This window comes from Thamnophis elegans, chromosome 1, assembly GCF_009769535.1.
Source record: "Thamnophis elegans isolate rThaEle1 chromosome 1, rThaEle1.pri, whole genome shotgun sequence".
NCBI lineage: Eukaryota > Metazoa > Chordata > Lepidosauria > Squamata > Colubridae > Thamnophis > Thamnophis elegans.
The window spans coordinates 72,564,165-72,579,147 of NC_045541.1; the positions used below are offsets into that span (position 1 = coordinate 72,564,165).

Below are 14,983 nucleotides of genomic sequence, written 5' to 3' on the forward strand. Positions count from 1 at the left end.
AACCAGATTGGGATTTTCATGTAAAGTTTTTTTTTTCCACAGACTTTAAACAGGGCATCTCTTACTATGTGTCACTGGAAGTATGAATGAGATTTATTATTTCCCTCCCAGAAGAATCTATGCCAGCCTAGTTGGAGATCATGGCCTTCTAGCATAAGAATCCTTTTATTTCTTAGTTGAATCCAGTCCTTGAGCCATGTCAGGGCTGCTACCTGATAGTAAAGCTCCCAGTCTGGGAGGCCAAAGCCATCTTTGTTTCTACTATCTTGTAGAAGTTTGTATTTAATATGCAGGTTTTTTTTCCTGACCAGATAAATTTGGATAGCATTTTATTTAGTTGTTTGACATTTTTTTTCTCTAATTTAATCGGTATTGTTTGAAAAAGATAAAAGTAGTTTGGGTAGTACATTCATTTTAATTGTTGAAATTTTGCCAATTAGTGATATCTGTAGTTTAGTCCAATTATCCAAATCTTTTTGTATTTGTCATAGCAATTTATTGTAGTTGTCTTCTTTTATTGTAATACATTTTTCCGATAACCATATTCTGAAATATTTAATTTTCTTGGCCCTCAAAATTCCCAGATTCTCCTCCAGTTCTTCATTTTGTCTTTTGGTTAGATTCTTAGTTAATATTTTAGTTTTCTCTTTATTTATTTTAAGCCCTGCCACTTTACCGAATTGGTTTATGTCTTTTAATAATATTAGTCCAGTTTCTAGGGGTTCCTCTGTGAAAAATGCTAGATTGTCTGCAAAAGCCTACACTTTGTATTCCTGTGTTCTAATTTTCAATCCCTTTATGTCCTGGTTCTGTTTAATTTGTAACATCAATGTCTCTATTGAGAGAATAAATAACAGGGGGGATAGAGAGCATCCCTGTCTTACCCCTTTGGTTATGCTGAAACCTTCTGTTGCTTCCCCGTTTAGTATTATTTTTGCCCTCTGACTAGAATATATTGCTCTGATCATCCCAATAAATTTCTCTCCAAAGTTCATTACTGCTAATTGATTTATAAGAAAATCCCATTTCAGGTTATTGAATGCTTTTTGTGCATCAATAAATATCAATGCTGCTTATTTTCCTGAGTGTATCTCGTAGTATTGTAATATGTCCATTGTCATTCGTATATTGTTTTTTATATGTCTGTTGGATAGAAATCCATTTTGGCCTGAGTGTATGATTACGTTTAGTATATTTTTAATTCTTTCCACCATTATTGTCATAAATATTTTATAATAAGCATTTAGCAGCAAGATTGACCTATAATTTTGGATCTTTTGCTTTTCAGTGTTGTCTTTGGGAATTAATGTTATTAGTGCCTCCATGCAAGATTTTGGTGTCTTAGCTCATTCTAGTACTGCATTGTACATTTCTAATAATACATTCTCCAATGATTTTTGCAATTCTTTATAGAATGCTGCTGGAATTCCATCCGGATTTGGGATTGCCCTTTTTAATTCTAGCCTCATTATTCCCTCATTTAGTGTTTCCTTTGTTCCTATCCTCCTCTTCTATTTTTTCTGGGCTATTCAGGGTTTGAAAGTATCTTACTGCTATGCTTTTTTCCCTTCCTTTTGGTGGTATATCCCTCCTTCTTCATCCTCTAATTGCTGTATTAATTTGTTTTCTTTTTCTTTTTCTAGTTTATAGGCCAGCCATCTCCCTGGTTTATTGGCATTTTCAAAATAATTTTGTCTACTTGATCTAATTTTTATTATCTGTTTCATAGTCTTTCTTTGGGTCTACCACCACATTAAAATCCCCTAATAAACATACATTGTCCAGTTCCAATTCTGCAATCTGCTTATGTAATTTATTGTAGTATTCTTTCTGGTTCGTGTTTGGTGCGTATATGACTGCAATTAGTACTCTTTTTTTGTTTTATTGATACTTCAGTTAATAATGTTCTTCCCTCTTCATCCATGTATATCTGTTTAGGTTTTAGCCAATCCTTTATATATACTGCAATTCCCATTTTCTTTGTTTCAGTCAAGGCCAATGTAATTTCCCTAACTTTGGAGATTCCAGGATACTACCACTTCCTTTTTTAATATGAATTTCATGTGATGTCCATGTTTTGTTTTTGGAGTTTAGAAATTGTTTGTCTTCTTTTTATAGGTGAATTTAGTCCATTTATATTGACCGATATTAATTTCACTTCTTCCTCCATCTTGTTACTTGTTCCTCTACTTGGTTTTGTTTCCCTTTGGTTTCTTGTCCTCACTCCTTCTCTTTCATGAACTTCTGTATCAGTCTTCTCTATCATTTCTTGGTCTAATCCTTTTTCCTCCGTCTGCTGCTCCTCTTGTCTTTTGGTTTTCAACTCCTCTCTTCTGTCTGATTCTTCCTCTATGTAATGTTCGTAGAATTCCTGGACTTTATCTATGGTGTCAATCCTTATTTTCTTATCTTGCCAGGATATTAACATGCCTTCCGCTATCAACCAGTGGACCATTATATTATATTTTATGAGTTATGTTGAGAGAAATTTGAATGTACCATTAATCTTTATGGAAGGAAGAGGAGAAGAGGAGATTTTGGACTTACCAGAACTGGTGAGAAGATGGATCTTATCATTGCCCAACCAGAATTCTGATCCTTGCCTCCCAAATCCTTTCTTGTATGATTCCCAGTTACGGTAGAAATTGACAGAGCCATCCTGGCGCCTCTGGAAGACCTGATTGAGAGAGAGAATGTGCTTTCTTAATGTTAATGTTCCACTGGAGTCTCTCATACTGGCTTAGTAAGGTCTTACTAGGCTGCTGCTTTAAAAGTAAAGCATTGTGGGAGGGTGACTGCGTAATTAAAAAGTTGTTTGGAAGTACTACTACCAGGGGTGAGTTCCGGCAGGCCCTACTGCCTGTTTGCTCATGTGTGCACTGTGCACTTTTGCACGTGCATGCAAAATTGTTCTGCGCATGAACAGAAGTAAAAAAAAATGGTTATGGGGTGTGGCAGACCTGGGTCGCTGCTGGTTCCAGTGTCCCAGGCCTCCAAACCACTACCGGTTTGGCTGAACCAGTTCGAATCGGTAGGAACCCACCACTGACTACTACCCATGTTGTCTATACCTAAACTGCAGCATGAAAAGGCCACCTTTGCTTTCTCTTGCACCTGGATCAAAAGAAAGGAATCAAGAACATCTGAGGTGGCATAGGATTGCCTATTTTTCTCAAGAATAAGGATTGCCTTCTCTTCTTTGCAGAGCTTGAGGGGATGGATGTTGAGGAACGGGGAAACATAAGGTCTCCTGAATTCTGCTTCAGGCAGGTAGAAGGGAGATTTCTATAATTTCCTCAAAAAACCCTGAGAGCAAGACAAGAAGTAACAGATGGAACCTTTTCAAAGGCAGATCCCACCTAGAACTAAGGAGAAATTTCTTGTCAGTGAGAACAATTAATCAGTGGAACAGCTTGTTTCCAGAAGTTGTGGGTGCTCCATCACTGGAGATTTTTAAGAAGAGACTGGAGGACCTTTTGTCTGGAATGGCATAGGACCTCTTGCTTGAGCAGGTGGTTGGATTAGAAGCCCTCCAAGGTCCCTTCCAACTCCGTGATTCTGTATTCTGGGTTGTGTACATAGATTCTCTAACCTGGCCCCCTCCAGGTATGCTGGACGGCAACTCTTGAAATTCTCAGCCAGCAGGACAAATAGCTGGGAATCCTATATACTGTCACCCCAACAGATCTGGAGGGAGCCTGGTTGGAAAAAGCTGGGTTAGCCTTTGAATATTACTAAGGAATTAAAAGAAGTTTTCCTGCTTTCATTATATTGGACGCAAACATCTCTAAGACCTCTTACTTACCAACCAGCCCCCTCCATCTATTTCCATGTCACAAAAAACCACCATTGCTTTCCCTGTGATTGGATAGATGGTGTACCAGCCAGTGAGCGTCTCTCCTTGTTCATGGAGCTCCTTGCAATTTCTGGCTCTTCCCCCTGTGAGAACAATGGGGTGAGGGGGGAGAATGTGTGGATCAGTTCAGATTCTTTCCATTCTTAAAATACTGTATTTTGGGGGCTATGAGATGCTTTGAACTATAAGACACACATTAGTTTTAGATGAGGAAAACAAAAAAAAAAGAAATCAGCCAGTTTACCACTGAAACTGCCACCTGTTCGCTGCTGCTCCTTTGTCACCACTGTGACCCATTCACCACCACAGTCTGTTCGCTGCGGACCATCAATCACCACCGCTGCCTGTTCACCACCACTGCAGCGCATTCTCCACTGCCCATTTTCTGCCACCGCAACTCGTTCACCACTACCCGTTCACTGCCCCCATCCGTTCAATCGACGATTGGTGGTGATAGCAGAGATAGGCAGCGATTGGCGATTGTGGCAATCCCCACTGCTTAGAACAGCTGATCAGCACCTCACCTGCCCCCCTCACCCCACAACAAAGGTCGAACAAAGGGAGATCAAAATGAAGATAAAGTCAAGCTGATGGCATTTGTGCCAGTTATCTGGGGAAGTTTGAAGGGACTGAATTAGCAAGGGGAGAATGCTTAGACATACCTTCCTGCTGACAGCCTCCTGAGCGGCAGGGTTCCCCTGTGGAAAGAGGGGGAAAAAACACTGTTTTTGAGCTGAAAGTAAAAGGAAATATGAAGATTTCACAGTTTCTCCTCTACTTACAATCATTCATTTAATGACCATTCAGAATTACAAGGGCATTGAAAAAAAGTGATTTATGACTTATGACGACTTGCAGTATTTCTGTATTCACATGATCAATATCCAGAAGCTTGGCAACTGGGTCATACATATAATGGTTGCAGTGTCCCAGAGTCTTGTCATCACCTTGGCAACTTTATTTATTTCATTTATTTATTAGAATTTGTCAAACAAAAACGAGAACCAGAGTAAACTTTCTGACAATCAAAGCCACTGGGTAAGGCAGATTTACTTAAGAATAATGTTACTAATCTATAACAACTGCAGCAATTCATTTAACAAGTATGGCAGGAAAGGTCGTAAAATGGGGGCAAAACTCACTTAAGGAAGAGGCAGGTAGAGAATACACCTGCAAAGAACTTGTCCTGCAAAGTGATCACCAAAGTAGAGTAAAAATATTTGTTTATAGGCCAAGAGGATTTCCATATATCTCCCTTATTTAAAAAACGGATCTCTGGAGATACCTTACCATTATCTCCTTTGTCTCCTTTGTCTCCCTTTGGTCCAGCTTTTCCAGGTATCCCAGCAGAGCCCTTTTCACCTAAGGAGAACACAACAATGCTCCTTAAAAGAACACCTGGAATATACCAAGAGGTTTCCAAATCTCGTCTAGGTAACAAGCAAGATCATCACAGAAACTTTTATTTCACAGTTTGCAAAAAGGGGGCAGCAACCCTTTGATAAACAAGAGAGCTACCTATACACTTTCCACATAATGGAAGAATGTATAACTATTTTAAACGTGCATTGTTTTTCAGGGTTCCCTCATCTTTCTCAAGCACTGACTGAGAAGACCATAACACCTTGCTAGGAAAGAACTGAATGGTATTTGGAAAGGGAGAAAGCTGGTGGGCAGAAGAATAGTTCTTTTAACAAAATGATACATTCCATCCTCTCTGAAAAAGAACTAGAAGTTCCAACTACAGAGACATTCTCAACTGCTACTACTGTACAATCATCAGCATTTTAAAAATCCTCTTCCTGACCTGAAGTGCAACCTTGCTGGTACAGCACCTTCCCTTCCTAGATGGAATTTGAGGGGCAGGGTATTTGTCAGGACAAAGTCTGGCAAGTAATCTTGGTGATGCTTCCCCCAACATCCTTTTTTCTAGACAGTCCAGGCTATGAGATTCCTAGAACAGGTGCTAGATCTACTTGACACCAATTGTCAACTTACCTGGAGGGCCCTGAGGTCCTGGCTCACCCTTGGCTCCAGGAAGTCCATTTGTTCCTGGCACACCTGGAATTCCAGGTATCCCTGCCTGGCCCTGGAGAACAATCTTGTCACCCCCACATTGTGCTGAGCTCCTCAGCTCTGGAATAGTAGAAAGAGCATAAACAGAGTGAGAAACTAGACAGAAGCAGGACAAGTCACACTAAATCAAGGTGACCCTAGTTTGGATGCTAGCAAATCAGGATGATGCAGCAGATAATATTAAATTTCTACATAGGGAATTCTAGACAAGTTCACTTTTATTTTTTTATTGAGCCTTCACAAGCATTTAAAACTTGTATTTTTCAAACTGCAAGAGAAAGGGTGAGAAAGGCAGAAGAACAATGACATATACAGGATACTCTTAGGAAACAATCCCTGATATTAACATGTATGCATTTTCTTTTCAAATATTATAGTTGACTAGTGTACACACTTACAATATAGTGGGAAATCAAAAGAATACTTCAGTGGGAGCCCAGAAAACATTTGTCCTCTAATGAATCCATCTGTACATATAAGAATCAGATCTCTTTCTTCTCATTTATATTTTCAAATGTATTCCTAAAACCTGTTAGCTAAATTCTTAGGTAATGCACAGGTTGTACAATCATTACATTTAAAATGACACATACATGTGTTTTTAGTGATTTGTACAATAGAAATATTAAATCTACAGGTTTAAAAGATTTGATGTTTATTGACAGATTTCACTTAATTTCCATAAAATGTGTAATTAGGCACCTCTTTCATTGTTGTTTCTGGCCTCATCCAGCCTACTCATCATGTTTGCTGAATGGTCTGCAACAAACAAGCTCAACTGCTTTCTGAGCAACCGCACTCCCTCCTACCAGTCAATGGCAGAATGCTAAAAAAACCAACAAGGTGGGATTCTATTCTCTTCCATTCTAGTATTTGCTTCTTGTAAAAAGCAGGAGGACAGTGCCTTGTCTCAGTGCTGTGAGGGAGTAGAGGCTATGTACCAGGGTAACTTTGGTGTGGGAACCCTGAGGAACTGGGTGATCTGTTTTTCCCAATGGGGAACTCCAGCAACTCTGGAAAATCTTCAAAACTGTCTTTACTGTGTTTATTCTACAGTCGAATATGAACTACTTCCAAAGCTGATTGATTCAGCACATGAAGCCCACCTAGTGCCTCTCATGACTAAAAGATTAGCTCAGCCTTTATGTGTGAAAGATGCTTTTGCCACAAATCTCCCTGTCATCTGATTAGGAGTATCTTTCAAGCCGGGGAAACAGCACATGCTACAGAATAGGGCAGGCATCTTTTTATAAGGCATGCCTTTTTGGCTAAAATCAAACTCTACTGGTCTATTTCTTTCCCCATCTTTCCTAGAATGGCTGTAATTTCACTAAAGCTCCTTCCATGGGTCTGTCAACTTTGCTCCTTGAACATCCATTCCTCCCTCTGGCCAATAACCAAGCAGGAAATGGCTACTAGACAATGCCTTCCCCACATTGTTGTATTTGGGTTTCCCAGGGAGGAAAAAAACAAAAAAAACTAACCATTGCCTGGAGCTAAACAGCACCTTCCCTAAAGGGAGGGGAAGTCCCAGGGGCTGGAAGGTGAAATGAGAGCGGAGATGGATTTCCCACCAATAAGGAAGTGCCCTGCAATGGTGGGGGAAGCTCTCTATAGCAATCTATCTTAATTAACTGGCTCACCCCAGAAAGGTCCAATTGAGACTCACGTGCGCAGCAGCTGGTTTCTGTCTCCTCCTGTGTGGATAATCCCCTCTCTGCAGAAAAAGTAATCAGGAATAGGAAGCAAAAACCAATCCAAATTGTCATCTTGCCTCAGGGAAAGTACCAGTAGTCTCCTATCCTTTAAATATGTTGAGCTGGGCTGGGGTTTTAGGTGTTCTTGTATTTATAGGAATGCTATTAGCTCTGTAAACAGACAAATGAGGCAATAATAGAATTTCCTTGCAAAGGTACAGGAGGAAACTATGTTGAAAGTCTTTTCTTGCAACACCTGCTTTCACAAACCTTGGCACCATTGCCGATATTTGTAGATGAGGGATGGAGCTCTAGAAATAACAGAAATCCCTGCATCACATTACTTTCCCCATCCCCCTTGTCCTTCCTTGAATATTTTCTGTGGAACAATGTGGATCATTTAACCTCGGTTATTGGCAGGGGAGAAGAAACATGAGTGAGCTGCACTTCGGGTAAACAAATACATCAGCTTTTACATTTGTCCTTCTTGGATAAATATTCCCTGACAAAGACTGACAATACCTCAATTAGCTTAGCAAAATTTATTGTATCTAATGCGTGACTAAAGATTAATACCTGTTCATTAATCCCTTCTGCAATTTTTGTATGTTCTTATTGATTATAAATGTATTTTACATCCAGATAAGTATAGTATAGATCAGTGTTTCTCAACTTTGGCAACTTGAAGATGTCCGGACTTCAACTCCCAGAATTCCCCAGCCAGCGAATGCTGGCTGGGGAATTCTGGGAGTTGAAGTCCGGACATCTTCAAGTTGCCAAGGTTGAGAAACCTTGGTATAGATTAAATTATTTTTTAAAATATACAGTGAAAGAAAGGTTAGAAAGTAGGTATAATCTCTAGAAAGTAGATTAATAGGCTTTTCTCAAAAAGCAATGTGTGCTGCTAGCCTAGCCAGCCTTGCCATATGAACAGGTTAAATTAAAACTAAAAAATTTCTTGTAATAGTGCGTGAGAAAGATCTTGGGACAGTAGGTAAACAGATGTTACCAAGGGACAGCATAGCCTGCAGCTAGATAGCGGGATGAGCAGGAGGCTCAGAAGAAACCCTCCCTAGTTTTTCAGTTGTAAAGGAGAGGGGCGGGAGAGAAAATTGTTTTTTTTTTTTGTAACATATGATATTATGATTTATAACCACATTCACATTAGCAATGAAAATTCTGAGGACTACCCTTCCATGCTATTATTGTGGCAAGGTGAAGCTTGCATTTTCTCAGTCAGTTCAGGCCACAGCCTTCTTTTAATTTTTTTCATTCCAGTTAATGGCTAGTTTTCTTCTCACTTCAGTTGCCATCTCTGTGTAATGGTACTTGAGGATAAGGGATATAAGGGTGGGGTGAGTGGGGGGAGAGAAACATGCAATTGAAAACCCCACAACTTATTAATTTTAAAACAGTCAGTCAGAGTTGGACAACTATATCATCATGAATGTATAAATTTGCCGTGAACATCAACTGAATACTTTAAATCATCTTGTTAAGTGGGCTCCTTATCTGTAACCTAAGTGGGCCTAGATGCTTTGGTGTTTAATTCTTCCAGGGAATTTCTTGAAATCAATTACTCAAAATGAAGGTTCTAGTTTTCTCTAGAATGCACTTTCATTCCTCCATTACATGAGAATTCAATTTAAAAACCAAATGAATCAAGTTAAGGACTTAAAGTAACTTGGTTACCTTCACTCATTGGAACAACCAAGTGTGTGAGCTTTCTATTAAAGCTCAAAAAGTTGCTAATATAATCTTAAAGTATTCCTGGCAGTAATAAATCCCTGTAGCAATAAAATTATATAAAGCAAAGATTCCAAGTCTGTTGTTATATGGTGCACAACTTTGTGTTTCTAAGAATGTCTCTACTCTAGAAGCTGTTCAGTCTAAGTTCCTTATAATTGTTTGGCTAGAGCTTGGCTGAATTTCATTTTGCCTTCTCGGGTTTTGGCTGAAACAAATCTTTTATGGGTGAGTCACTGGTTTACCTTACCTTCTTGGAAAGCTTTTCTTCCCTAAGGAGGGAAATTTTTTTGAGCCAGGCAATTCTGATAATTTATCTCAGCGCAGAGGAAACCTTAATTAACCTTAAATAGAGGATGTGGGATTTAGATCTAGAAAATGACAGAGTTAAAATCATTCATCCCTGTTATGGCTCAATTGCAAATTATCCATGAAAAATTCCTAGCTACTTCCACGCATCCTACACAATTCATATTAATCCTCATAGGAGACATTTTAAGTTAGTTTGAATGGTGCACTATTCACAGGAACACATTTGCTATAAAATATATTAGTGTCCTATGTAAAAAGTATATGTGCTCAGACAGGCACAGGTAATCGTATTATTTCTGTAGGGCTGTAGATTCTTATTAAGTTGTAAACAAAATCAGTTGCACACTGAATTTCTGTGCCAAAACATAACAATGCAGATAATTTAATTATTATTTAGTAAAATAACAAGTTAGTATAAATTCATAAAAACTGGCTATAAAATTCCATCCTAGAATTTTGCATCCAGAAGTAATTTTGTGGAAGTTCACATATGGGTTATGGAAAGAGCACTATGGAGCTGTGTGATCTCAGTATCAATTATGGAGAGAGTGCTCTTCATTGTCTATGATATGGGTCCCCAGCCTATGGGCCACGACCCACTACCGGGCTGCGGGTTAAATTGCCACCAGGCCATGTGAGTGTGCATCTGTGCATGCACACAGCCCCACTCAAACGAGTGTCATTGCAGACATTCGCAGCCCCACTCACATTGGCTACATTGTGGGCCCTCATGGCCCCACTCGCACTAGCTTCGTATGAAAGGTGTGGGCACTCGTGCATATATGCATGTGTACTTGTCTCTCCCACAAAATCATCCCCTCTTTCCCCCTCCCCCACGCCGGGCTGCCAATCTGGAAAGATTGGGGAACTCTGGTCTAGGATGAACCATCACTTCTGAATAACCTTCAAGGTCTTATAATCATACTTTACTTTAATCATCAGATTAAAATACTTTGTTGCCAGCCAGATTAGGGATGAGAGATAAGATTGTTTCCCTTCTGGAGGCATTTCCTCTCCTCACTAAACTGCATTGTATATGTTGAAAACTGTTAAGTATAACTACTTTTGGAGACTAGAGTTGAGTAGCAGAAGGTAGCAAGGAATGTGCCGCTGAATAGTCACACTATCAATCACAGCCACCAAAGTTAAAACAAGGATAACTTTACTTGTTTTAACAAAAATAAAGTAGGATAAACATTCTCCAAAACAAATGATTAGTCTTGAATTATATACACAGTCTATGATACAACACATTGGTTTACAGATGCTCAACTCATGATTCACCATGTAGACAGGTAACTAACATACAGAGTAGCCACCATCCAATATACAGTATTCAATTCCAATAACAAGCATGGAGAACATACAGGAACAACCAGGAACAACCAGTAGTAGTTCCTACTCCCTCTTATGGCTGATTAAAGCAATAGCATCCAATCACATCTCACTTGAGCATTTAAAGTGACAGATACATTATTTCAATCATGGTATATATATATATATCCAACCCAAGACTAAGATTACATCCCTAACATTCTCCCCCTTGGGTTGCCAATGTATATACACATACCTCACATTCTTAGTCCATAGTCATTACAACACTTTTTGTGTTTTATAGCACCTTGTGCCTTAGTGAAATGGTCATCTATATTGTTTTCATACATACAATATTCCAATACAATCATTTTACTCTGAATATTCTGTCGCACATTCAGATATCGCAAGTCCATATGTTTAGTTCTGGTTTTTACTGCAAGATTTGTAGCCAGCTGTATAGCTGCCTGGTTGTCCTCATAAACAATGATCGGCTCTATTTCAGTGATCGCCATATCTATTAACAATTGTTTATAACAAATTATGTCTGTACATAATAATGATAAACAGGAAAATTCAGCCTCCATTGTTAATAGGCTAAGGTGTTTTTGCCTAATAGACCTCCATCCAATTAGTGCTTTACCTAAAAACACAGCAATTTCAGAAGTTGACTTCCGTGTATTAACATTTGTGGTGAAACTTGCATCGGCATAGGCTGACAACCTAAAATCATCAGTAGGTTCTAGATACAACGCATAATGCATTGTGTGTTTCAAATATCTTAATATTCTTTTCACAGCTTGCCAGTGTCTTTCAGTTGGTTCTGCGTTGAACCTGGCTAGCTGGTTCACGCTATATGATATATCAGGTCACGACCAGTTGCTGAGATAGGACAAACTACCAATCAACGATTGATACAATCCTTTATCAAAAACAGGACTCTTTATATCAACATTGCCAAACTCCTAACTGGGGTTTTTGATGGTTTACATAATTCCATCCTAAAATTCTTAAGTAACTGATTAATCTTCTCTGTTTGCGATATTTTAAATCCTCCACTTGTTTTTACTATTCTTAATCCGAGATACTGCCGAATCTCTCCAAGATTTTTAATATTAAATTGCTTCTGTAAAAGTGAAATGATTCTTAGGCTCTTGTTCAGTTTTTGTTACTACGGCTATATCGTCAATAATAGCAATAGCAATAGCAGTAGACTTATATACCGCTTCATAGGCCTTTCAGGCCTCTCTAAGCGGTTTACAGAGAGTCAGCATATTGCCCCCAACAATCTGGGTCCTCATTTTACCCACCTCGGAAGGATGGAAGGCTGAGTCAACCCTGAGCCGGTGAGATTTGAACCTCTGACCTGCTGATCTAGCAGTAGCCTGCAGTGCTGCATTTAACCACTGCACCACCTTGGCTCTTGAATAATAGTAATAAATAATAGTAATAATTAATTGTTATTGTTATAACAATTGTTGCCATTGTTATAATTTTTAAATCCACAAGGATCAGCCATACCAGCCTTAAACTCTATTTTAGTCAATGCTTTAACTATACACTGATTCTACTCGAATCCTGATTGCTTCAAGCCATAAACACTCTTTTTCAATCTCCAGCAATCAGTGGTTTGTTCGGCTTTCAAGACCAATGGCCTTTTCATGTATATGGTATGCTGCAGTGGTGCATGCAGATATGCAGTTTCCACATCCAAATGGTACACTACATACTTCTGCTTCGCTGCCCATACTAATGCTGCGCGCAATGTGGTTGCTTTCAAACTAGGAGCAAAAACTTTGTCGTAGTCATTAGCCGACTGATCAAATCCCTGAGCAACCAACCTAGCCTTATATGTTACAGTGCCATTCACTCCAGTTTTAAGTTTATATATCCATTTGCAGCCTCTTGCGTGTTTACCAGAAGGTAATTGAGCATTTTCAAACACTCCTAGATCCTGCAATGACTTAAATTCCCTATCCATTGCAGATTGCCATACTTTTTGATCCTCAGTGGGATATGTAGTCAGTTCATGGTAGGTAGCAGGCACCTTGTCCATCTGACATAGATGCTGATATCTGTCAGGTGGCCGAATTACTCAAGTTGAACGTCTGGGTAACTCAGGGCTTATAGGTGGACTACCCTGTTGAATGTCCTCCTGCTTTATTACCTCCTCCTCCTGAGTAGACACCTTCCCTTCATCACTTGATTGTGGTATTTCTGTCCTATTCTCATGGTCTTCTTGGGTGTCAATGACTACTTCATCGTTGGTTTCTAGTCTATTCCACCCAACATTTTCTAGAAATTTAGCATTAGCACTAAGGTACAGCTTAGTTGTGCCTTGCTCCCAAAACCTATATGATTTGTGGTTAGAGTTATAACCCACAAATATTAATTGTCGAGCTCGATGTTGTCCCTTTAGTCTAACTTGTGCAGGAATATGAACCCATGCAGGAGCTCCGAATGTGTGTAGGTAGCTAAGGTCAGGTTTCTTGCCATGCCACCTAGTAAATGGTAATTCACCAGTAGATGCATTAACTACGTTGTTAAGAATATGGTTACCACACATCATTGCCTCCCCCCCTAGTTTGTCCGGTAAACCTGAATCTGACAACATTGTTCGTACTATTGCCTGTAATGATTGTCCTCTCCGTTCCACAAATGCATTATGTTGTGGCCTATAAGGAGTGGCACGTTTATGCTCAATTCCAGTTTGCTTAACCATAGTTTGAAAACTCTGGTTTATAAATTCAGTTCCATTATCAGTTACAATGGTAACTACTTTAAGTTTTGTTTTCCTCTCAGCAAATTTCATCCAGTTATAAAATTGCTGGAACGTTTCTGTTTTGTCCATTAGTAAACAGCAGAAACCATATCTAGAATAGTGATCCATAATACTTAATACATAACGAGCACCTCTGATACTTTGTTTCATAGGACCAATTAAATCGGCAAATGCAACCTCTAAAGGTTTCTTAGTTTTAAAACTGTTTAGCCTGTTTGCAGGAGTAGCCTTACTTTTTTTCTTATTGCAAACATTACAGTTTAGATATTTATTACATGGCTTTAATTTGACTCCTTCTGCTAATTTAGCAGTTTGCTGTAATGCTTTAAAATTAATATGCCCCAGACGCCTATGTAACAAATGTACACATTCATCATGCGGTTTAACATTTGTATATACAGAATTAACTACACGTGCATCAGGCAGTACAAACAAACCATTTCTCAAATTAGCAGTAACCTTTCTACCTGCTTTCTCTATAATACATGTATCTCACCTAAATGTTATTGTGTAGCCAATATTGACTAAAGCTCTTACGGAAAGTAAATTAAACTTAAGTCTTGGCACATATAACATATGTAACTGCTCCTTTATACATGCACAGTGTGCAGTACCTTCACCAGATGCCTTTAGCTTCCATCAATTCACCAAAGACACATGTTGTCTGCTGGCTGACATTTTGATGAAATTTCGTCTATTTCTAGTGATGCACAGTGATGCTCCACTATCAATTATCCACAAATCATGGGCTACTGGCGCATTCCGTGACTTAGCCAAATGAAGGTTAGTATTCTTCCTAGTATCTCTGGTGTTCTATGATTTTGCCTTTTTGCAGAACCTAGCTTTATGTCCCCTAGCACCACAAGCAAAACATTTTTTAACAGTATATGCAGATGGAGCTAAACCCATGTTCTCAGGTTGTTTCTCTCTCTACCCTCCTTCTTGACTCTTCCAACAGTAGCGAAATCACATCAGTTAATGTTAGGTTCTGCCGGTTAGAACTTCAAGAGAAGATACAAACTCATCATAGCTTTCATCTAGCAAACAAAGAATAATGTAGACCTGGTGTAGCTCAGAAAAAATCAACTCCTTTTCATGTAGCTCCTGGAAAACTGCTTTCATAAAGTTCAAATGAGCTAATATATCTCCACCTTTCTGGAGCCATGTTCTGAACAGTTTACATGTAATATAAATATGCGC

At 39.0% G+C, this 14,983-nt stretch overlaps 1 protein-coding gene across 1 annotated transcript in view; it reads right to left on the minus strand.

Annotated features, from left to right (window-relative positions):
- The window catches only part of LOC116505362, a 75,165-nt gene that overhangs the window by 13,678 nt on the left and 46,504 nt on the right, over positions 1–14,983 (minus strand). The window contains exons 11-17 of the mRNA XM_032212561.1: positions 13,169–14,132; positions 7,602–7,701; positions 5,855–5,992; positions 5,147–5,218; positions 4,519–4,554; positions 3,806–3,939; positions 2,548–2,677 (exon numbers count right to left, since the gene is read on the minus strand). Coding sequence (XP_032068452.1) covers positions 2,548–2,677; positions 3,806–3,939; positions 4,519–4,554; positions 5,147–5,218; positions 5,855–5,992; positions 7,602–7,701; positions 13,169–14,132 — 1,574 coding nt within the window. The remainder of the gene's footprint in view (positions 1–2,547; positions 2,678–3,805; positions 3,940–4,518; positions 4,555–5,146; positions 5,219–5,854; positions 5,993–7,601; positions 7,702–13,168; positions 14,133–14,983) is intronic.